This window comes from Colius striatus, chromosome 1 (assembly GCF_028858725.1).
Source record: "Colius striatus isolate bColStr4 chromosome 1, bColStr4.1.hap1, whole genome shotgun sequence".
Taxonomy (NCBI): domain Eukaryota; kingdom Metazoa; phylum Chordata; class Aves; order Coliiformes; family Coliidae; genus Colius; species Colius striatus.
The window spans coordinates 169,089,606-169,113,304 of NC_084759.1; the positions used below are offsets into that span (position 1 = coordinate 169,089,606).

The 23,699-nt window shown below is 38.9% G+C and overlaps 1 protein-coding gene across 1 annotated transcript in view; it reads right to left on the minus strand.

The window, feature by feature from the left end:
- The window catches only part of LGR5 (leucine rich repeat containing G protein-coupled receptor 5), an 87,607-nt gene extending 69,605 nt beyond the window's left edge, over positions 1 to 18,002 (minus strand). Inside the window, exon 1 of the mRNA XM_061999597.1 lies at positions 17,791 to 18,002. Within this exon, the coding sequence (XP_061855581.1) occupies positions 17,791 to 18,002 (212 nt within the window). The remainder of the gene's footprint in view (positions 1 to 17,790) is intronic.
- Positions 18,003 to 23,699: the final 5,697 nt, after the last annotated feature.

Consider the following 23,699-nt stretch of genomic DNA (forward strand, 5'->3'; position numbering starts at 1 on the left):
ACACAAATGATAAATAGAGTCCTTATGTTTATCTGACTTTTTAAATATAACATTCAAAATACAAAGAGGTAGGAAGACAGAATTATTAAGCAGGCTGGCTGAAACTGCCTGCTGAACTACTCAGTTCATAAAAAAAGATGGGGAAACCTGGGGGAACACATAATCCTTAATTTTCATTTAGTACAGCCTAAGGTTACATGATTCCTCTCTGCATTATTATTGCACAGCACAGAAGTGTGTACAAATATGAGGCCTTAATGCTCATGGAAGATCCGTCTCACCTCTGCAGGGAATGGGTATTTTAGGCCCCTACTGCGCCCCTGAAATACCTTCTATACTCTTGTAAGTCAAGTTTGTGAAAGTGAGACAGCTAAAAGCTGAACAATGCAGCCCAGTAATTTCTTCTAAGTCATATGTGATGGACAATCTAGAGATCTGTCTGCTTATGGTAATCGGCATGTTACTGACAGGGCACCAGACTGCTGATCAGCATCAGTGCAACATACAACAATTACAGGAAGACGTATTCTTTGAAAGCTTCTTAGTTTAATACTAGTTAAGATGGCTAACAAATATCTCCCCAACAATTTTCATTTTAAGGACAGAGATTAAAAATGAGGGATTCTGTAGCCTATGGATTTCAGTTAAATTATCTGAATGAGTACTGTTTGCTGGGCAAAGATGCCAGTTCTGTGTCCTGGAATTCCATTATGTATGCATATTGAGGGCTTTATAGTGAAACTTATATCTTTCAAGACATCTTGATGTATACTTAAATGGAATGGCCAAAGCCAGGGAGGAATAACAGCTCCCAGAAAGCAGCTGAAGTATCATAGAATCATAGAATGGTCGGGGCTGGAAGGAACCTTTAGAGATCGTCTAGTTCAGCCCCCTGCTGAAGCAGGTCCACCTAGAACAGGTCACAGTGCCAACTATATATATAGGTACACTACACTATAGCTCAAGTGTCAGGCTAATAGTCGCAGTTCAGGTCCACAGATCACACCATTTTTACCTAACAGAATCAGGAGATGGGGATATCCAATAACTTACCTTTGGCTACGTTTTTTTTTTTTTTTAAATTTTACTTAGAAACTCTCATCTTAAAGGCTTATGGTAACAGCAGATCCAGTTTTTAGTTAACCACTAAATTATTCTAATGCGATTGTGGAGAAAGATACCAAAATGCCTTGGGAGATCAAATGGCAACCTCAGAGAACGGCAGACATACTGTTTACACAGGATAGGGGTTTTTTGGTAAAAGAAAACAGAACATAAATACCCTAAAATTCATGTGAACTTAATCTTAAGAAACGTTCAGCTGCATAGCATAACAGATCATGTTGTACAATGACATCCCAGCCCATAAAACCACCTTAATCAGGGCCTCTCTCCTGTGGCACCATCCTATTTTCAACTAACAATGCATTCAGATGAGTCAAAAAGGGGTACTTTGCTCCCACCATTACAATTTCTGCTCTTCTTTTCTTTACCCTTTTCAAAAACATGAAAGCATTGGATTGCTAATTACTTTTATCCAGCCTATAGGAAAATTAGTTTATCTTCCTGATCAAAGCAAATTAGGCAGATCATGGCTGATTAGAATGCAACAGTAAAATCTCCATACTTTCTATTCCACCCCCTTTTCTCTCAGAAATGGGGCCTGTGTCAAATATGTAGGTATTTCCCACGGCCAGTCTGGACTCGGTTTCCAACAGGCTCTGGGGCTGCGACAATGGTTCTTACACAGACATTGAAGTTCTTTAGTTCAGTCATTGTGCAAGGAAAGAACTGGTAACCCCTTAGCTAGCATTTGATGAAACATCTAGATTTACATATTTCCCTAATTGCATTTTTTGAAAGTGAGTGAGATTTATCTAACCAGAGTTAAATGCCCCCTTTATTCTACTACCCAAAATACAACCCTACGCTCTCCAGGCAGAGTTCCATTTGGTTCTGATCCCAGCATTAAAATTTTGGTTTTTTTGCTATAGTGGGACAAAGCAATGTCTACCTTTACTTCTCAAAGCATGATCTAAAGAATGGCTTAGCTAGTTGATTCCAAGGTGGCTGCTGCATTACATTGCAAAACTGAATACCATTACTCCCTCTGAGTGCTTCAAGCAGTTATTTTCTATCACCCTAGGATTTTACTGTTCACTTTTTAACCTTCATAACTCATTTCCCTTCAATTTGTGTTCTATGGCTTTAATAGATGAAAGCCAAGTTATACCGCTACTTTATTTATAACCAATTACTATAAATTAACAGTAAATCTCACATTTAGCTCCATTTAAACATCACTATGCAGCTGCCCATTTGAAAATAAAATGGTTGCCTTCTTTCACTTCAGTAGGCACAATACAAAACATCCATTGAGCTTTTCCTTTATCGCAGCTGCCAATGCCCAGCCGACTTTTAACAAACCAACCAAGCGGAATAACAATGCAGCTGCAACATTTTATGGTATTTCTGTTAGTTCTCTTTTGAGACTGAAGGTGTTAATTAGGAATCAAAGAATACAACCCTGCCAGCTTTCTTTCACAAACTATACACTGGCCACTGCAGTTTTGAGAAGAAAAATAAATCTAATAAAGGGACAAAAATGTTGTTTGTCACACCAGTAACGTGTATTTAAGACCCTTTGATCACAAGCTTTTTATGTAGTCTTGTCAGACAGGCTGAAAATATTTTTTCCTCTCTTTTCTCCTTTCTTTAGGCTTTTCTGAATACTGATTCTAGGGTTGTCTGGAAAGGTGAAAAACTTGGTAGTAGCTGGAATGCTTTACAGGTTAAAATGGCTTTGCTGAGCCAGCCAGCTTTAAATCAAATAAAACCATAATAGTTCACTTTTCTGATTCAAGTGTAAGTTGTTTTGAAACAAATGATATACTACTGTTGTGAAGTTCAATAATTCTATGTATAATTTTTCAAGCACTTAAATATATGCAGACATTTTAATATTAATACATCAGTTGTTTTTTGAATCTCATTTTAAACTATAAAAATGACAGTTTATAAGATGTTGTAAAATATCCCTTACATACATATTTTCACGTGTACCATACAGTATATATTCAATAATTTACTTAGACTTATTAATCATAAACATATTAGAATATCATATATTCAAAGGCAGCAGCATGAAGTTATTACCTTTAATCTTTAGTCAAAGTTAAAACCTTAAAATAGGTTTACGAAGTCAGTACAACTGAGAATTAGTCAAGCTTGCTAGCTTACCCAGCAAGAGCTTTCACTGTTAAATGCACAAATCATGCCAAAATCTATTAATCCTGCCAGGGAATGGCATAAAGAAGCTCTGGTTGTTGATTTAATGATAATGAATTGAACAGGCTCTTAAGACTACCTGCAGAGTTTTCTAAACTGTAAAACAAATAAAGATGATTTCAGGAAACAGTGTTTACAAAAGTATATTTAACAGTTTTCCTTGCCTTGAACACTAAGTAAGAGAAGCAAGGTTTTCAAACTATAATTCTACTTATCTTGTTATATATGAGAATATATTTATTGATTAAAAAATAACAAATCCTCCAAATATGTTTTATAATCTGATTATATTTTATATATATAAAACTTGTAAGGAATTCTATTAAATGTATAAAAAGATAACAAGAACTGGCTAGAAAATGTTATAATACAAATCTTAGTAATGAAAAAAAGTTCTGATCAACACTGTCATGTAAAATGCAGTCTCTGGCTACTGTAACAGACACACAATCAGATGATTCATAAGTACATTTTCTTTAGTGCCCCAAGTGTACCGTTTCTTACATTCTTGAATTTTAGAAAAGTGAAACATAAAATTAGTTTAAGTTTTTTAGAAACCAAACATGTCTACCTTTTGGGGTTTTTTTTGGTAAAGTGATATATGAGATGATAAACTATTAAATGTGACTGCAGTATTTTTATCTGTTTTACTTGGTGAGTATCAGTTGGAGACGCAGAATTTGGCTTGATTTCCAAAGCAAGCAATAGCAGCTGGGAGGCTGAATATTCCCTTTCTGCAAATGTAGTAAAGTAAAAATAGAAAATACATGTGAAATTGGCTGCTGCAACCACTTAAGATGCTTCTTTTCCCCCCCCTTATTATTACATTATAATTGTGCCACCGTGTCTAAAGGAAGTAAATTATTCTTTTAAAAATGTCAAGTATCTATACACAAGCCATACACTTCTCTGTAGGGTTAATAATAATTATTAGAATCTTGTTGCTAATAATTTGGTGAAGTGCTGCTCTGTTTGATATATTTCATAGGTATTTCAGAGCAAGGTAGCATTTTTAACTGTAGGCTCCTATCTGATGAGTCTTTTTTCCCTCTCTTAAATGTGGTCTTTAGTAGTCTATATGCTAAAGATACCTCTACCTTGAGTGAAGTTTGTCTTTAAGCATACAAAACATTTTACATGTGGATACCTCAATAGGGAATCGTGGGGATATTTTTTTCCAGTTTTCAAAAAGTTTTTTTACCCAGGCATTATTTTGAAATTAGCTGATGTATAAACTTCATATTTATTTGACTCACAAATTAAAAACTGGCTCTGTGAGGTTGTTTATATAGGGCTGTGTCTGGGTGAAAGTTTTTATCTCACTTGAGTACTAAACTGAACCACTGCAAATGAACTCAAGTTCTCTGAGAATGTCCAATGCTTAGTTTTGTTGAATTCTAGACTAATCTGGAATAGTCTGAATAATTCATACTGTGCCTATTATAAGCATCTCCAATGGAATTTTTACAAAATGCCATGTTATCAACTATACACAATTAATCAATGCAAAAGACTTTTGCTAATGAACACGACTAATGAGCAAAGATAACAAAATCAAAACCATATGGGTTTATGTATGTTCATTTTTGCATTGGAAACCGCAGTGGTACAAAGGTACTTGAAAAGTTTTCCATTTCCTTTCAGTTGCTCACTGAACTCCCCATCAGTTGTCACTGTCCCTTTGGCAGTGTTGGTTCGGCTGTTTCTGAGGCTACATTCTAAACCACATCACTGAAATTAGATATATATTTTTCAAAGACCAGAAATGTGTTTCTTTTTAAACTGGATTATTTCACAGATCTGCTTAGGAGTGCAGCCCAAGAAACACCTGAATCAGCAAAACCAAGAGAGATGAAGCCCAGAGCAGGAGGGTGGTAACAACTGTCTCTGAGGGGAATAAAGGCAACATGAACATCTTAAACTGTCTGTATTGCGGAGGAACTCTTAATAGGGAAACACATTTTTTTCCTGAGTTTCTATTTCCAATTGAAATCTTCCAGAAAATTCTGAGCAATATTTTCTTTCAATTTTGTAAATTCATAAACTTAACTAGCAAAGACAAGCAGCTCCTATTGAAGGAGAAGTTGCAGAAAGCCACTTCTTCCAGTGCCCTGCCCCAGTAAGTGAAATTGACAATTATGCGTAAGCTGGGAGTGTCTGAAGTCAGCATATGTGCTGGCAATGTGGAAATTCACTTTTGCTGGTCTACCTCTCCAAAATTGTTTTTCTTCATAGATCTGGCAAGTCCTAAATATGTTACCTTTCACAACTTAGGGAAAAAGTCCATTTTGGTTTCTGGTGTGGAGGAGATTCTGTGCTGGCGAGACCAGGAAAGAAAAGTGTATAGATAAAACATATCAGAAAATAAAGCATATAAACGGTTTCCTGCCCTCTTTCTCATGTTTTCACTTAACCACCAATGTTATAAGATTTCATGACTTACTCTCAAATACGAACTGTGAGTTAAATCTAACGTGCCCATTACATAATAATTCTGCTGTCTTCCAGGCACAGTAATTATAGCAAACAAAAATTTGCTCTGCAATGGCAGGTATTTTTGATTAATCTTTATTTTTTTATTCTGGTAAGCAAAGAATTGGGGAAAAAAAGAGAAATTTTGTGTACACTGAACAGTTGTTATTTGAGAACTCTACAAGAATTTAAAAAAACCCCTTGTCATTACAGCAAAAAAAAAAGATTAAGGCTTTTGTTTAGAGAGATGAATACAACAGACTGTACATATATTTTCTCTTCAAAATGAGAAATAATCCTCTTCATAATAAAGAGATTCCTGTAATAATAGTTACCAATGTTTAATACTTTAAAAAGCACTCCGCTTCTATCTGTAAAAACTTTGGTCTTGAGGGCAGCTAAAATTAGGATTTTGACAGCATTCAGAGAGGGTCAGTGTGCTCTTTGGAATAATGTTCATGAGTGTATTATAATACCATGGGACAAACGGATTTGTTTTCACTTACAAGGTAGCAGTTAAATACCTTGCAAAGCAGCCAGGCATTTGATGTGATCCATTTTGCAGTCTCTTATTTTGTGCTACAGAACACAGGTTGACTAATAATTCAACTGGTTTTCCCTATTTCATTGCATCATAATTTGTAGACCCTTCAATAATTTCATTCTATTTTATCAGAGCTTATACAGTTCACTGTGCTAACATGACCACTCAGTTTTCAGATTTGTTTGACAATAACTACTTCCACAACAAGGACAGACCTAGGAACATGACAGAAATTTCGTCAGTGGTCTGAGGACCAAATGTAGACAGCTGTCTTATTCTTTACTGCTTGCACACTTGCAGTCATCCTCTTGCTGTGAGTTAACACATTATCTTTTGAAGTCAACCGTATAATGTACTTTGTTAATACTAAAAGAGTAGCATGAGGTACAGAACTGGTAGTAAAATCAATATTTTTTTTCATTATAACATCACTCAGCCTTAGGTATATACTTACACGGTGACACCTCAAACTTGTTTCTCTACAGTGGGAAGCTTAAGTGTTATTTATTTACTTATGCATAGAAAATGGCATATCTACGTCATGTCATGTGTCTGAAGACATTATTCCATGGTCTAACATGTACTTTCATTTGTCTAGTTTGAATTTTCATCCATCAGTGTTACGTTTGATGTTAATATGTTAGTAATTAAATGTTAATGCAATCTATTCTCCAAGTGCTTTATAATATTTTTTAAAAATAGTTTATGATCTTATGTCAGCAGTAAACCTAACCACCATCTTGCCTATCTAAACATTTAATTACATATTTTTCTAAATGACAGCCAGAGACAACCCTCTCAAGATTCTTATGAATATGAAAGAAGTAAAAAAAAAAAAGTAATGAGAAATAAAATTCTTGATAAACTGCATCATCTGTTCTGATGGATGATGACATAAAAGACGGATATCTGAATGTTGCTGGGGTTTGTTCCTTCATGTTTAACATCCTGTGTGCTAAAAGCAATCTCTGTGCAGTTATTTCTTTGTTCTTGTCCTGACACATGACAAAACATTAAAAACCCCAATTTTTTAAACTAGAAGTTATATACATACATATATTGTATAACTTAAACACTTGCTCGAGAATTATACACTCTGAAGCAGCACTGTAGAATCATCTCAGTACGTAACTTCAAAGTCTCCTTCTCATACTGTAACTACTGAGAAATTCCACTTCATAAAGCAAAATTTTGAGCTCTCTTTGTTCTGTGTCATCCTTCCCACCTGCTGCAGCCCTGGGCTGTTGCTTTCAGGTCAGCTTACACGGTCTTGAACCCCATGTTCCCGAAGTGCACCCAAGGTCACTGCAGTAGCAACAGGTCTGCTCTAATTGCACTGACTCAGGCTTTTGCCTGTCACACTGAAGACCTAGGCTTGCCTAATAAGCCAGGAGCTGCTCCATGAGTTAAACAGTACACAAATACAGTAGTTGCTTTGTCAACTCTTTGAATCCATCTTCTGAAGAGCCACATTGGCTAGTACTGAACCAAGACATTTCATTGATCAGTACATACTTCTTGAACAAATGCTTTAATGCTGCCTTATAAAAGCTGTGAACACTTTAATGGAATCTCTCCATGGTAAGATAATCAAAACCACTAATGAATGTAATTTACAATTAATTACTATCATTGTGTACTTAGGTAATTATTTCACTAAATATGAAAACCGAATCTGTTTGTGTACACAACATATGGTGATATTTGGATAAAGAGTGAGTCATTTGCCTAAGATGAGACCCAACAGAACATTCTACAATAAAATCAACTGTGACATAGCAGGAGCTTAGTCCTGATCATGAAAAGGAGTTTCAGCTTTAGCTTCACTGGGAACCAACTGGCTCATAAATAATTTTCTCAAACTCTCATCAGAAGAGATTAAACTAGCAGCGTGTTGTGCACATGCAGTATTTCTCTATGTACTCCGCACAGAGAGACGCAACACTGTAACTACTACCATCCAGTGAATCTGGACATTACAACTTATTTGTGAAATCCGATCCTCTTACAGCACTACTCTATGGGCAGAAAAGCAAAAATACAGAGCTACGTGACTGCAAATTGCTGTATCCATGGTTGATAATAAATGTAGAAAACAGACCACATCTGGCTTTAGGTTTAAGGGATTCTTCACAGATTGGCTGGAGACAGGCACTGAAGGCAGAATTGCTGAGGCACCAATGTGTACAGAAATGTCATTTTGGTTACTTTGTTGGATGTGATAGTACTCGCAGTCTAAGATAAACGGAATTAATGTATCACAGTGTGGTGTAACCATCCTCCAAAAATGTCTGTTGCTCTTCTTACTGAATGCTATCAGTAATGACAAGCAAAAGACTTAAAAATGAAAAAAATGCCTCCTTCTTCAAACTGCTGGAAAGTCTGTACAGTCGACCACAATTCCCTGACATAACACAACAACTCTCCTGCCAGAGTCTACATCCTAATACAAGCAAGGCAGCAATGCTCACTTGGTGGCATGCTTACAATATATTTTTTTCTAAAAACCCCTTTTAGTTGTACTAGAAAGACTGACACATCTTTCTTGGTGTAAGTCTATCAAGTTACACACATGGAATGAAATGCAGAGATGAATCTGGCACTGGGTCTTTTTTTCTTCATTTACTATAATAATTTATTTTACATATTTCATCCAGATAACTTAAGAAATACTTCTGCTACAATATTCTTCCACATATATCTGTTTCTACACAATGTTTTATTCTATTCCAGATGAAAGTTTTTCTCTTATCAGTATTCAGTAAGCACTTGTTTTATTCTAAAACCATGTACTTCAAGATTTCAAGAATGTGTTCAGCTATGATCCATACTGTCTCTGGCCTTCAGGCAGACGGGATGTTCCAAGATGCTTGTCCTGTTCTTTCTTTTCACATCTTCTGTCTTGGCCAGAAAGAAGTAAAGTTCTGGCATACAGCAGTTCACACTGCTCTACATATGTTTAGGCAACAGCTAAGAGGCAATGTGTAGCCTCCAGATGCTGAGGTACTTACAGTCCTCTTGGATGCTATTCTCAGATCATGAGCTTTCACATTATCCCTTTTCAGCACTAGGCCTAAAGAACACCACGTGAACTCCTTATTCTGCTACTAATTAACTTTTCCACAGTGCTCCACACTCAGTTTTCAAAAACATGCAGCAGCAACACTGCAAACCCTTACTCTTCAGCCCACCACAAAAACCTCCACAAAAGGTCTTAACCTCCACAAAAGCCAGTTAGTCACAAACGTTTCTGATAATAACTACACCAATGTAAATGTACACTACAAAGTCTTATTGCAGACACATATATGAATGTAAACTGTGAGTTGCATTATTACCACTTCTGAGGATTCAAAATTGGTTGAGCAATCTGATGAGAGTCACATTTCATTACTCTGCAGCACTGATATGAAAAGGATTCCCAAGTTACCTGCCATATCTTTCTTCACAATGTAGTTTTTGCTTCTCAGTTAATCTTCTGTAGTTGTGTGTGGCTGGTGTAGGGTGAAGTCAATATAGTGAAGCAGGGGCACTTTAGGACTGCAATATACTCCCTGAGACTCTTGTCAGTTCCCAAGGTTGAACCTGCACTTCTTTTGGCCTCCTTCCAAATCTCTGTCTTTGCACAATTTCAGCAAGAGTGCAGACAATATTTTCATATTGCACCAAGCATATGGATCCTTTATTTCCTTGTCAACAGGTCAAATATTACTTTTGGATGCCTGTATAGATTTCACTTGCTCCAATAAGAATCTCTTATGTCACAAGGTTCAGCACACACAGAAAGTCATGAGCAAAACTCAGACAGACATACATCCTTAGGAAGAGAAGAAAATCCTTTGGGATTTCACCTTATTTGACCATGTCATATTTATAATTAGCACCTCATTAAAAGCTTTTCATCTACAGATCTCCACTATTTATCAGCAACTACCAAATCAGTCAAACTCAGATGTAGGTAGTTGTCCTAGCCATCACATATAGAGTAAAACTACAAAATAGTTCCACAATTTGCTTACATTTGTAAATTACTTCATTACTTTATCCAGGAGCAGAGCTCAAAGGTCTCTCTACCTAGATGCCAGCTATAGCAACCTTATAATATTCCCTATTCCCAGAAGCAGTTCCTCCCCCTTCCCTTGTGCTTCCAAAACGGCAATCTCTGTGAACCAGGTTTTTAAGAGACATTGATTTCTATGCCTTCATATGGATGAATCTCCTTTATGGACACTGGACGACTTGGTCTGCCTCCCATTACAAACATAATTGCAACTTCATCATGTGTGAGACCAAAAGGAGAAAGATTTAATTTCTGAGGCAACCTCCATGCCAAACTGATCAAGGATAAAGGCCCAAAGGCAAGTTACTCATCAAGATGGTTCAGAATGGGTAATTATCAGTGATGGGTGAGAGAGAACTTTGTCTTATCTTACTTGCTTCCTTTGCCAGCTATGACCTACTTATCCCCTCAGGGTACATAGAGACTCATTTACAAACAGTGAATACCAAATTGGTGTAGTTACCAATTCCCTTAATTCTTCCCTTAATGCTGACATCATCTCACATCTGTTCTCTGATTCACTTAGACTAGCATTATATTATCACAGAATCCAGCAGACATGGTATAACTGGCATCATAAGGTGCCTACTGCTGCAGAAACAAGGGCTAGGAAAGCTTTATTTCTGTGCAATGTCAGTGCTGTCCATCCTCAAGCAAAGCAGACTGAAGTGTTTGGTAAAGGAACTAACAGCAAAAAACTCTGAAGAAAACAGAAAAGTAGTAGCAATTTTACCTAAGACTATGAAAAAAAATGACAGAAAGCCTTTTAAAATCTTATCACATACATAATACCTTAGACTGTGTAATGAGACAGTGCAGCAGAACATCTTAGTGAAACTATTCCACACAAATGAGTTGGTATCTGGGGAAGGGGATAATTGTTTTAGAATTATTCAAGGTCTTTATCCAACAAGCATTTGCACATGTGATTTCAGTGTAACCATTCCTGACACTAAAGTACAAGTATTTGCAGGACTGGAGCCAAATCATACAATTGGGCCCAAACTAGGAGTCCATTTGTTATCAATAAAATCTTAATTTGGGAGTAATGGTTATCATAATTATCACTGTCAAATAGCACTGCACTTCAGAATTGTTGTTTTTTTGCAGTAGTGTCTAGCCTCGAAAATACAAGGGGATGGGCCATCACCCCCAAACCCCAAAGCTCATAGCTAGAAATCAGTAAAACTTAGCAAAATAATAAAACTGGAAGATAATACAGAATGTACTGTCTGAGCAAAGGCCTTATCAATCTGGAGACATACAGTATGACCTCCTGGGGATCTGCACTGCTGCCTCATTAATTCCTGCTTTAAGTTCCAGGTATTGCTAGTTCCCAATTTAATACCAGCTGGCTTGTGCTCTCTCAGCTTGAGTGATCACACATCTCTGAGCAGCAGCTTCTGGAGGTCTTTTTCATCTAAATGGCAAAGACATTCCAGGATGATATTTCTATTTGGCTGCTGCTGCTTTGATACTCATTCCAAGGTCTCTAATTCAAAAAGTCCAAACTGGTGTCCATAGGCTTTTAGAAGAACCATGCTTCTTGGGATTAAAAGCAGAAGTACTCTGAGTTACTGTCATCTACTGTTGAAGCTGTTAATTATCTTGGTTTTGTGCATTTTTGATGTAAATCTCAGTTCCACAAGACAGAAGAACACAGCAGTCCTTCAGCAAGTAACAGTAACACACTTTCAGGCCCTACTCCTCCCCAACTACCTTTACTTCTTTTAAAATTCTCCAACCATTATATTTCTCACGTCTGATCCATAAAATCATACAGAAGTTTCTCAGGTCTTCTCAGCAAACAGTACAGAGCATGTAGTATAAGGATTCACCACATTAACTGCTAAGTTTCTGAGGTGATTGCATCTCCTTATTTTAAAAAATGTTAGGATACTTTCCTCTAACTGAAGTCTAAAGCTGTTTTGGAAAGTCACAAATATCACATTATGTTCTGCCCTCAGTCATTTTACTTGGAGCCAAAGGAACCACACCTTATTTACTATGATTTTTACTGGGAAAAGAATCAGATCTGCTGGACAGTTCATAGAAGGAAATCAGGGAAAATAAATTGTAAAATAACAGAGAATTAAGAAAGCAGTGCATGCAGATGAAATATTATCTTGCCCAACAAACAGAATAAAAGAAAGTGATCTGGACTGCTACAAAATTAGTAGCAATTTTAAGCATTTGAAAGACAAATGACATTGGAGAAAAGACTGGGTTTAACAAGGGAGCACTTGAGGAAAGCCTAATCTTTGCTGGCATGCTGACTGGGAAGGTCAGCCCAGTGCACGTGTTCTCAGCTGGAGTCAGGCTCCCTCTGCCCAGCCAATTGTCCTATGCACCTTGGATACCAAACTCAATTGAAGGTGCCTTCACCCTGCCATCTCCTTATATTCTACTATCCTAAAGACAGCTTCCTTTTCCCTGTCAATTTATGCAGCATTTCCACAAAACCAGTGCCACAAAGGGGAAAGGTAGTGTGTGTGAGTGCCTTTTTACCCCCTCCAGAGCAGCACAAGGCTCTTTAGGAAGCAGGGTAAAGAGTTATTTTTAGCACTGTATTCTCCAGTGGGAAGAGTGACATTCTTTTATTAAATACAATTTTAATCAAAACTTCTCACAAAGATGCTAACTTTGATTTGACACATTATGTTTTGACATTTAAAGGAACTCCCTTGGAAACTAACAAACGTGAACTTCAAATCAATTTGTTACTTCAGTTTTTAAGTACCTCTAGTCTATCTATGCGTACATTTTACCTTTGCATACCTACTATTGCCATGAGTTGAGAGGAAATCCTCTGATTTCTTTTCAAAAGAGGGATTTAATAGTAAATTCTAAATCCAAACCCTAGATTTACCTTCATCCTCAGCTGGGACAACACTCAGATTATCAACTGAAACTACATGGCAATAATTTAATTCATTTCCACTAGAAAGGCACAAGAATGGTTTATAAAGTCTGTAGGTATGTAAAGAAGTACTTTCTAAGAAAAGGCAGGCATTTTACTACCTAACACCAATATCTTGTCAAGGGATCTGGAAGCTGTAAGAGACTTATAAAGCTTACTTCTTCATAAGTAGATATCATGCTGTTTGATCTCTTTTGAAAACCTATAGTTATTCCCAAGATACTTTAGATGAAGATCCAGACAAGACTTGAGTTTGCACTGTGAGATCAGAAAGGCTAAAACAGCGCAAATTTACCACAAAGGGTAGGTCTTACTGTTTTTGGGTATTCATGACACAAACCAAACTATCTTTCTTATTTCTGAAGTGTAATTAATTTTGTGAATATACTTTTTAACTTTTAAAAAGTAAAGGGGTTTTTTTTCCTCCCAAATTTGTTTGGTTTTTTCTGTTTATAATCTTAAACACTTTCAAATACCCTGAAGTTTTCACTGTGCTTTGCAGGAATATGATCTCTAGATGATCTCAACAGGTCCCTTCCAACCCCTACCATTCTAATATTTATCATCAGATACAATTTTATGGCAATGAATGAAGCAAAAGGCCAAAATTTGTTTGAAGACTAACATGTTAGGAATCTTATAATACCCACTGATCTGTCCATGTTATGATAGTTTTGAAAAATATACCTTAAAAACTATTTCTATGAAGAATTAAAAATTACATTAATCAGATTGTCCCAAATGTTACCACAGATATTTACAATGTACACAAAATTAAACTTTTTAAGGTAAATAACACACATCCCAAAATAACCCATTAAGTAAACTGTAATGTGAAAGGCAATATACCATATGCTGCAATATTTATCCATGTATGCGTGCATGTCTGTGTCAGTCTAAGACGGTAACATGATGCAAACGTTATGCTTAATATTCTACCTAAAATATTACCCTAAGTTTATGACTTAGAGAGAGAGAGTTTTTGATCACAAAGAACATAGCATCTGAACTGTTAGACAGGCCTGGCACTTGGAATAAATTTGCTTTTCTGTGCTATCCAGACACATAGCAGAGACCTGCATAATCTTTAAGAGCTATCTTCTGTATTGTCATCATGTGAGACCTGAAAATAGGTTTTTTGCATATTTGTCATAATAAATATTCCTGCAAAGGCTGTCATATTTTACACCCTTTTTAATGAGTAATTATTTAGGAGAAGTAGGGTGAGCCTGTGATTAAAGAATGGCATTAGGATAAAACATTCTGTATTCCATTAATGGCTTTGTCATAAACTTTACCTCTAACTTTGAGCAAGCCATTCTTAGCCTCAGTTTTCCACATCACAGTAAATGGTAACAACAGTTCACTAACTCTTAGGCTTCATTGGTAAATTAATGAGAGTCTTGTGCAAAAGACCTGTAGCTCTTGGCTTCTTCTTTCTACTGTGTACTGATAGGAAAGTGACATGTTCTTAATATGAAACAGAGACTCAGTGCTGCCCTGCATCAGCACATGGAATTCTCATTTATGGCAAAAGGAATTGCATTAAATACATCGTGTACACTATTTAGCCAAAAGTAAATGAAGAAAAAGAAATGGAAAGAAACTCCTGGATTCCCCTTGTCTATTCTTAAAAAGTCTAACAGCTCATGGCAGCAGACACATAATCATAAACAAAAAGATTTTTGATGAGAAGCAAGAGTTGCTCCTGGGGCATATAAATGAGAATGGAGAAGTATGTAACAGGTCCATCTGTAGACTACATTTAGCTCTGCTGCAAGAGCACTATCATAAAAAACATCCAAAATTCAGTCACCACAATATATTATGCTCTGTACACATTTGTCCCAACATAAACTTTAATGGCCTCAGCATTTCAACTTTTCACATAATTTTCAGTGCTCACCAAGGAAATGTTGACCTCTTTTTTTTTTCCTCATGCAAGTATCCAGATAAGAGAAAAATGACAGAAATTTAGCAGAAAACTTTAAAAGTCCAAACTTAACAAAAAGTAGTACCACAGGCCATTTTCAGTTAGATATGTCTACTGTGCAAGAACAGAATTGACTAGAGAAGATGGAGTGGGTTTTGTTTTTTGCTGAAAAGAAAGTTGATGCGAGAACAGAGGTTAAATCTCCTCCTTTGATCTTAAGTAAAAATTGTCCCAGCACAAAAAGGTATTTCTGTCTCTCTAGGGAGGAAAAAAAAAAAGACAGAAAAAATTGTAATCAAGGAGCATCTAGTTGGCCACTACTCAACTTAGGGAGGCAAACATCTCTAAAACAAGCAAGCGTGTTTTAAAATTTGCCAGTGCTTAGCCATCTACAGACAATGAGACTTGACAGTTCTTTAGGGAAGGCAGGCAGGAGCTACAGCTCTGCATAATTAGGCAATAATTAATCAATCCAAGAATAACAGCCTGGTAAATTGGGAAAAGGGCAAGTGTAGCTGCCTATATGTAAGAAACAATCTTTTGTACTGTTATGCTGCATGTCTTGTGTACTGTTATACAAGAGTACATATGCAGTCTTGGCCATTTAAAAGTCTGCCTGTCCCAAAGTGGTGTGTTTTTTTTTTTACTTCAGGGTGTACAGTATTGAATAGCACAGAATTCCTGACCTCCTGAAGGACAAGAGGATTTAAAACCAAAAGTGCAGACCAGATAATAATTTTACCCAGAAGCAGGTTACTGGAGGTATATATCTCTTCAACAGCAGAAGATCACAGCAGTGGTATTTTGACATCATTGTGCATATTTATGTTCTCTTTCTCTTCATAGAACAGTCAAACAATGTGTTCCTTAATATTTTTCCATTCTTAGCAATCCTACAAGCAAGAATTTAGGACATCTACTTCTTGACACAAGATACGTACAACTTATGCCTTTATACCTTCATTATCTATCTTTCTGCTTATGACTTCCAGAGCACTGAAAAACATTGTGTCTTGTGTATACCCAAAATCCCGACCTGTTACTTTTGAAACCAGAGTCAGATTTTGTATATATCTTAAAGATTTTATCCTTATTACATATAGTCAAAGTTTTGCTCTACTGTAAGCAGTCATCCAGTAACACTGACTTACGCCTCTTAACATTACTAATAGCTTTGACTTTGAAACGTTTACTATAAAATAAGCTAAACTTGATCTTATTAAGATAAATTTCAGAACAGTATTTACATGAATAATATTTAGAAAAGTCCTTCAGCCGCACATCCCCTTTCTAAACCAACACTACTTTCACTAAGCTTTCTCCTAGCATATACTTAATAGATTTCATTGGTTGCGCTTCATTTCTACCTTGTCAATGTTGTCACGTTTGTACTTCTCTTAGAAAGGCCATTTCTTGTTTAGTTTCTCAGATGCAACATATGTTTTATGTCCTTTGAAAGTATGATATTAAGAAAAGTGAATTCAGAATTATGATTTATTGCCCTGGACAGACAATACTGTGAAAGCATCTTTATAGTAACCATAGTAGCAACCATGTCAAAATATACAGATGGACAAACACAGTCAGAAACAGACATACTGTATGCTGGATATGGAAGATAAGCATTAAGTGAGCAAGCTACTGGACACACAACCACAAAAGAACTGTATGAAATCAGTGAGGAAGGCACTAATGTAACACTTTCAGGGCAACAATACTTTCAACATACAAATGCAAGCGAGGCTAAACGATGTCTCATCTTCCAAGAAGTATGAAAGAAACAAAAAGCTTTCCCAGTAGTTTTGGACAGGTTTTTTGTTGTTGTTGTTGTTAATACCAAGTTTCCCTGTTCTCGCCGTCCCTGTCCCTACACGACGTAGTAGCGCACCAGACACGCAGAGGAGTTTCCAAGTACCGCAGCCCGGCCCGGCGGGGATGCCCCGCGAGGCGGGTACTATGAGGCAGAGGGAGGGCTCGGGCGGGGAGGGGTGCGCCAGCCCGGGCCCGGCTCCGGGTGCAGGTAGGGGCACGGGCACAGGCACCTGCCCGCTGCGGCGGCAGCAGCGCGGGGCCGCCCGGGCACCGCACCGGCCTCCGAGCGCTACCCTCCTCCTGGGAGCTCGCTTTTATTTATTGCCTTTCCTCAGCCCGAGAGGAGATCTGTTAAAGATTAAATCAGCAGCAACCGCAGTTCAAAGCCCTGTCCCGGGAAGCAAAGGTGAAGATAACGTTCCTGCAGATCGAATCGAGTTTCTGCTGTTGCAATCGCTTTTAATTACCCTCTAAACGGCACATCACACAGCGATCCTCCAGGCGCCGCACCGGGCACCGAGATAGCCAGATACCTATAAACGCTTTACAACCCGCCCGCTGATTAAAAAGCGATTAGAAACTTATTTGAAGTCGGATGTTCTCTACAGGCGGCGGCGCGGCAACGCACCGACCCCGCGCGGCTCCTGTCACCACCGGGGGCTGGCCCGGGCCGTCCCGCGGGGCCGCCCCGCCGCCGCCGGCGCGGGGGTGGCCGCCGGAGCCCCCTCCCCGTGCCGCCCGCGCGGGCTGCCCACACTTACAGGTAGGAGGTGAAGACGCTGAGGTTGGCAGGCACGGCCGTGAGCCCCAGGTCCGAGCAGTCGGCGCGGACGAGCATGCCCTCCTGCTCGCAGCGACACGGTGCCGGGCAGCCCCGCGGGCGCTGCCCAGCGCCCCGCGCCCCCCGCCGCACAGCCGACAGGCAAAAGAAGAGGAGAAGGAGGAGGGCGCGGGCAGCGCGGGACGTCGCCATGGGGCTCGGGGGATACCTAGAGCTGCGGGGCGTCCGCTCTCACGCCCCGCGTCGCGGCGGGGGCGAAAGGCGGGCGTCCGTCTAGGCTCGGAGAGCTGCTGCGGCCGCCGCCGCCGCGCCGCTGTCTGTGGTAGCATCTCAGCTTACACGCTGCTTTAAAGCCCTGGAGCCGGCACCGCGCGCCCGCTGACGCCGCCCCAACCTTGCCCGCCGCAGCGCGCCGGGCCCTGCCCGCGCCGCCGTGCGAGCTGGCGGGCGGGGGCGGCCGCGCGCCCGGCGGGCGGCGGGGAGGCGGGAGCCGGGGCGACGGCGCGGGGGGGCAGCTTCCCCCACCTCCCGCTTCCCCCGCCGCGCCGGCGGCGCTCTCGGCGCAGTGAGCTCCCTCTCAGGGCCGTGATCTCTTCTCAGGACAGTGATGGAGACTCCGGAGAGTGATCTCCCCTGGGGGGTGATCTTCCCTCGGGACAGTGATCTTCCCTCAGGACGACCATGTCCCCTGTGGGCGATGATCTATCCTCACGACAGTGATTTCCCTTCAAGGCAGTGATCTCTTCTCAGGGAAGAGCCGCTTCTGGAAGGCAGCGGGACGAGTGGTTGCGCAGCGGCGGTGTCGCACAGCAAAGCGTCAGTTGGTTGAGGGGGGAGGTAGCCGTCGGGATGGGACAGACAAGGTTGGGGACGCAGGAGTCTGGTCCCGAGGCAGTGAGGTTAGCGGGAGGTCTCTAGAGTAGTGGGGCAAAGGCTCACATGCTTCTTTGGGCTGAAAGAAATGTCTAACCCAGGTCTTCATTAGAGTCAGGAAACCCAGTCATTGGTGAGCGGTCCCAACTGCAGGGTGAGTCATGGTCCTGTGAAGAGATGAGGATTCCCTTGCTTCCCTCACTCCCCTTGGTTAAATGGCAGATTTGCTAACAAGCAGCAGTTTTTCTAAAGGAGACCGACTGCCAAGGGAAACTGACCTTGTGGGGAAGCTACCGTTGAGAACTCTTGAGTTGTCCTTCACCCAGGTTCTTGCCAGAGATTTGTACTCTTCAGGTTGTGCGGAGAGTGGCTTTCAGGCTGCTGTTCAGTGACTCACTATGCCAAAGCCATTAGTGAGGGATGTCATTTTTTTTTTTTTAAATCTTTTTTCCTCCAAACAAAGTGTGAACAAAGTTGACCACAAACTCCAGGCCTGAGACTGGCTACCAGTTTAATAATTCAGTCCCAGCCCAATTCCTGTTTAGACTGGTGACTAAATTGTTGGTCAGGCTACTCAGTATGTGTTAGAGAGCCTTAGTTAAAGGTTTTCTGCTACACAGTCTTTGAATCTACAATTAAGTCTGAAATGAGAGCCTAATGAAAAGGCTGTCAAAATAGATGCTTTTATTTTATATTCTACAGAGTTTGTAATCCCTGTTCTCACCTCTGGACCACCATTTGTTGTAATCTGAGCTGCAGAAGGATCTTGTACTGGAGCTCAAGTGCTTTATTTAAAATAATAGAAAAGGAACCCGCTGTCTATCCAGACAGACATGCCAGAATGTTTTGTAAATCCAAGCCTATGGGACTGCTGGGGAGCTTTTCTCCAAGTGTCACCTTGTCCTAAGATAATACAGACAATGATTGAAAGCATAGATTACCTGGAAGAAAGGCCTGAAGAAAAAATTCTGCAGGAAGTGAAATTTTAGTTATGTGCCACAACATCTGTCCAGGATATGAGTTCCCCCAAAACCACCACAAAGCATCAATACTTCATTACTAAATTCCATGGTTTTTAAGAAGTTTTGCACTGTGCTGAAGAGGGACATGCTAATGGTTTGATAAATTGTGAATACTTTCTTCTAGGGTGAAATAAGTATCTATTAGACATTTGTACTGCATGATATCAGAATCCTTAATGTGCTCTGCCACAAGACATCAGAATAGTTGTAGTTAACAAATAAATATTTTTCATAACTGTAGTGAAATAGTATTTACATAACCCGAGGCTATTGCACACACATCTTTTTTGTTATAGAAAGCAAAGTGTATATTAATTGTTCAATTTTATTGAGGATTTATCAGCTAGCACAAGATACCTGAGGTTAGATGTATGTTATTTAGTAGGGAGGATTTAACTGTAAAGATCCTCCTCTGAATATTTTTTGTTTTGCATGAATAGGTTTGTTTAGCTAGTGGCTTTCTTTGAAGTATTTAATATACTTCTAGTCAATCTTTCTTCAAGATTTTTTAAAAGAAGGATACCTTGAAGATTAAAAGAAGAATTTGATAGGAATGGAAATGGATAATTCCTACCTTTGTACATTAGGCTGTACGGTTATTTCCTTTTCACGTTTCTCATAGGTCTCTGGTTCTTCATAAAGAGAAAAGGAAAAACATCTGTCAGTTTGGTAACGTCTCTGGGAGATGCTGTTACAGTTCCAAAAGGCCATTGGGACTGTAAGATTTCCTTCAGGTTCTGACATCTCGGCGTAATGTCCTGGTCACTTGGAGTGACATCCATGATACAGCCATCAGTGGTCTTCAACCTTCATCAAGATGGTAAACAAACCCATTAGGAATCTCAGCGGTGTACTCTCTGAATCTCTTTCTGTCTTCTTGATACTCAAGCAAAAAAGCTTGTCTTCTGAATGTGATATTTAGTGTGATGATCTTCCAGCCTAAAGTTTATCAGTGTAAAAGATATCTTTATGGAATATTATGACAAATAAAATGATATGTTATGTATTGTTAACACACAAAAAGTATCCCAATTCATATGTCAAGAATGCATAACAGATTCAACATGTGTCTTTGAGGCAGTTACAGCCTGACAGATTTTAGACTTATGTGAAATCTGATTTTAAAATATAGGACTGTAAAAGGAAAAAGGGATATCCAGGACATTCACTGCTATTTCTGTTTTGTAAGATCAAACTGGGTGACCTGATTTTAAAAAAGCATGTGTCTAAAGCATTTAACAGTGGAAAATTATGCTTAATCTTGAAATGATCAGTTGTCCCAGCCAAAATGGAATTTAAAGCACAAATGTTAACATGTTATCAAAGGTAGCACTTAGTGTTTAAATATTAAGGCAAGTCTAATAACAGCACCAAAGTGAAAAGTGCAACAGCAAATGATAAGGTATTTACAGTTGAAAGTAGCTTGTTTTTCCCTTTTCTGTCTATGGAGGAAGGGTAAGTTCCTAGAAGGCAGTACAACTGTGTGGTTAAGCTGTGGAGAAAATAAAGCTGTTGTGCAGGGTGGGTTTTCTTTTTTCTGCCCATTGGGAGAAGAAATTTTTCATGGAATGTGTTGTAAGTCATTACACTGGAAGGGTTCATCTGGCAAGTTTGAAGCTGTGCTAGCCCTTAGGCTGTGCTACTGTAGAGCAGTACTGCAGCTGCCCAGTAATCTGTGGAGAAGGATCATTTCCTCTTTGTAGGACATCTGATTCTGGCTAGCCTTGGAAAATTGTGCATGTCTTTTAAGATTTATCACTATATAGGATTTTTCTAAATGCAGCAAAAGGTGATTTATATACTGTGTTCATTTGATTCCGTATTTACCTATCAGTATATGTCCACATTCATTTCCATCGTGTATCTATAATGTTTGGCTAAGGATCTTAAGACAGCACATATATTGATTTCACTTTATTAAACCATGCAATGTTCTTCAGACCAAGGCAGATAGCACCATTCTGTTTTAAATAATGACAAATGATGGTACCTGAAAAGTAGGATGGTTAGGGCATAGTCACTCCTGGAATCAGAAAGAAATACAGGATATTTAATTACCCTGGCTCCCTTTACCACGTGGCTACAGCTTGTCAGTCACAATAATATTATCATTATGTGACATCAACTTGGTTTTGTTCAGATTTTCATGCTATTTAAGGCACGCTGCATCATGCATCTTTAGAAGTTGTCCTTTTTTATTGATTCTTTTGTTTGGCACACTGCCACGTAGCTGCACTCTTCCCCCAACAGTTCTATAGTTAGTGTAGGACCAAGATGAAACATTACACAGATAAGATTTACTTGAGTTTGTCTGAAATATTCTTCAATAGTCAAGTTGCTGATAGGAAGATGGGACAAAAAAAAAAAAGGAAAAGCACTATTATTATTATTGTTAAAATTCATACAGTGACTGTTCACTTATCCATATAATTTTGAAACAAATGCTGTCATGAATATTATTTTTAGTCTGAAAATATCTGATAGTAAAGCTTGCAACATCAGCAGAGAAGTCAGGATTACCCAGGCACATTTTAATAGCTAGGCATTTGGAAAAAGAAACAAGGGAAAAATGTAAACACATAGGATGCAGATTTACTGAATGTTTGTTTGGAGGGAATGAAAGTTGATCATTACAGTAATTCCCTGTTTAGGAAATAAAATCCGTGTGTTAGAGTGAAGATGTGGAAATAAGCTATATGAAGAGAACCTTCTGTTATTTTGAGTTGAGGTAGGTGTGTCATAATTTAGGGAATTATAGCCAGGCTGCAAAAGCATTCAGTGGGTATTTCACCAACTATGTTTAAACAATACTTTAAATGATGCTTTTTAACTCTTAACATTTTCTGATCTGTTACCTTACCCTTGAACATCTCATATAAAGCCAGAAGAAGAAAGAAGAGAACATGTAAGCTATGTCTAAAGGCACATGAGGAATGCTAAGGCGTCAGATGAGGAGTAGTATCTTTTATCAGAACAACTAATAGCTTGAAAAGAGCTCTACCTTTTGGCTCATTGATCATTATTCTCAAGCTATATCTAACTGCCTGTTCAAAACTTGTCTCACTTGTAGCCTCAGAAAATCAAATCAGCAGCTAAGATACAGTTTCTTAAGAACCCTGTCCTGTTTTCAATGCACAGAAAAACACAAAGTGGATTTGAATCTAAATGGCAAGTGAGCTCAAATGTTTCTCAGAAAGGACTGAAAGACAGACGTGACTTTTGGAAGGATGTGTTGTGATGGATAAATCCCTTTGACCATTTCCTGAATTGCACAGTCTTGGGACTCTAATTTCTTACCCCACAAAAGTAATCATTAGCTACTTTTCCCATATAATAGCGAGTGTCGTAGGCAAACATTTAAAAATGCATTATAACTCTGCATTATGGCACAGTAGTAAGTCCAGGGAGTGCTGCGTTCTGTGGTGCTTGTCAGTGGGACTTTGAGGAAGGTCTCCAAAGTACTGTTCACTTAATGCAACAAAAATTCATCACTCCCATGGAAAGTTAATACCTCCACATCTGTGAGGAAGTTAACTTCAGTTCATAGAGGGTTGCAGGTTTGGGGTTTTTTTTTTTTCCTTAACACTTGTAAAACATAAACCATGCAAACATGTGTGTATGTGGAGATGCATGATGTATTTGTGCATCATCTACGTGCTGTGGTGATCTGCATTCTTTGCTGTGTAAGAGACAAGAGTTGATACATACCATGTGCATGCATATAATAATTTCTTAATTTAGCAGCTCATATAGAAATTCTGTCCAATTCTTTCATGCTTCTTTCTCTTGCTGCGTCTGTGTGGCAAATACCCTGGGGTTCTTGTGGTTTTGAAGTGTATTTGCATGACATTGTATAACGAGTGATTACATTGTTTTGTAGTCGTTTGAAGGAGGTCACAATATTTTTTCCCCCCTTCTTTTCCTTTTTTTGTGGTGACTGTAATAGTTTCAGTCGTTTTGGGATCAGCTGCCATGCAAAAGGAGGAAATGTATC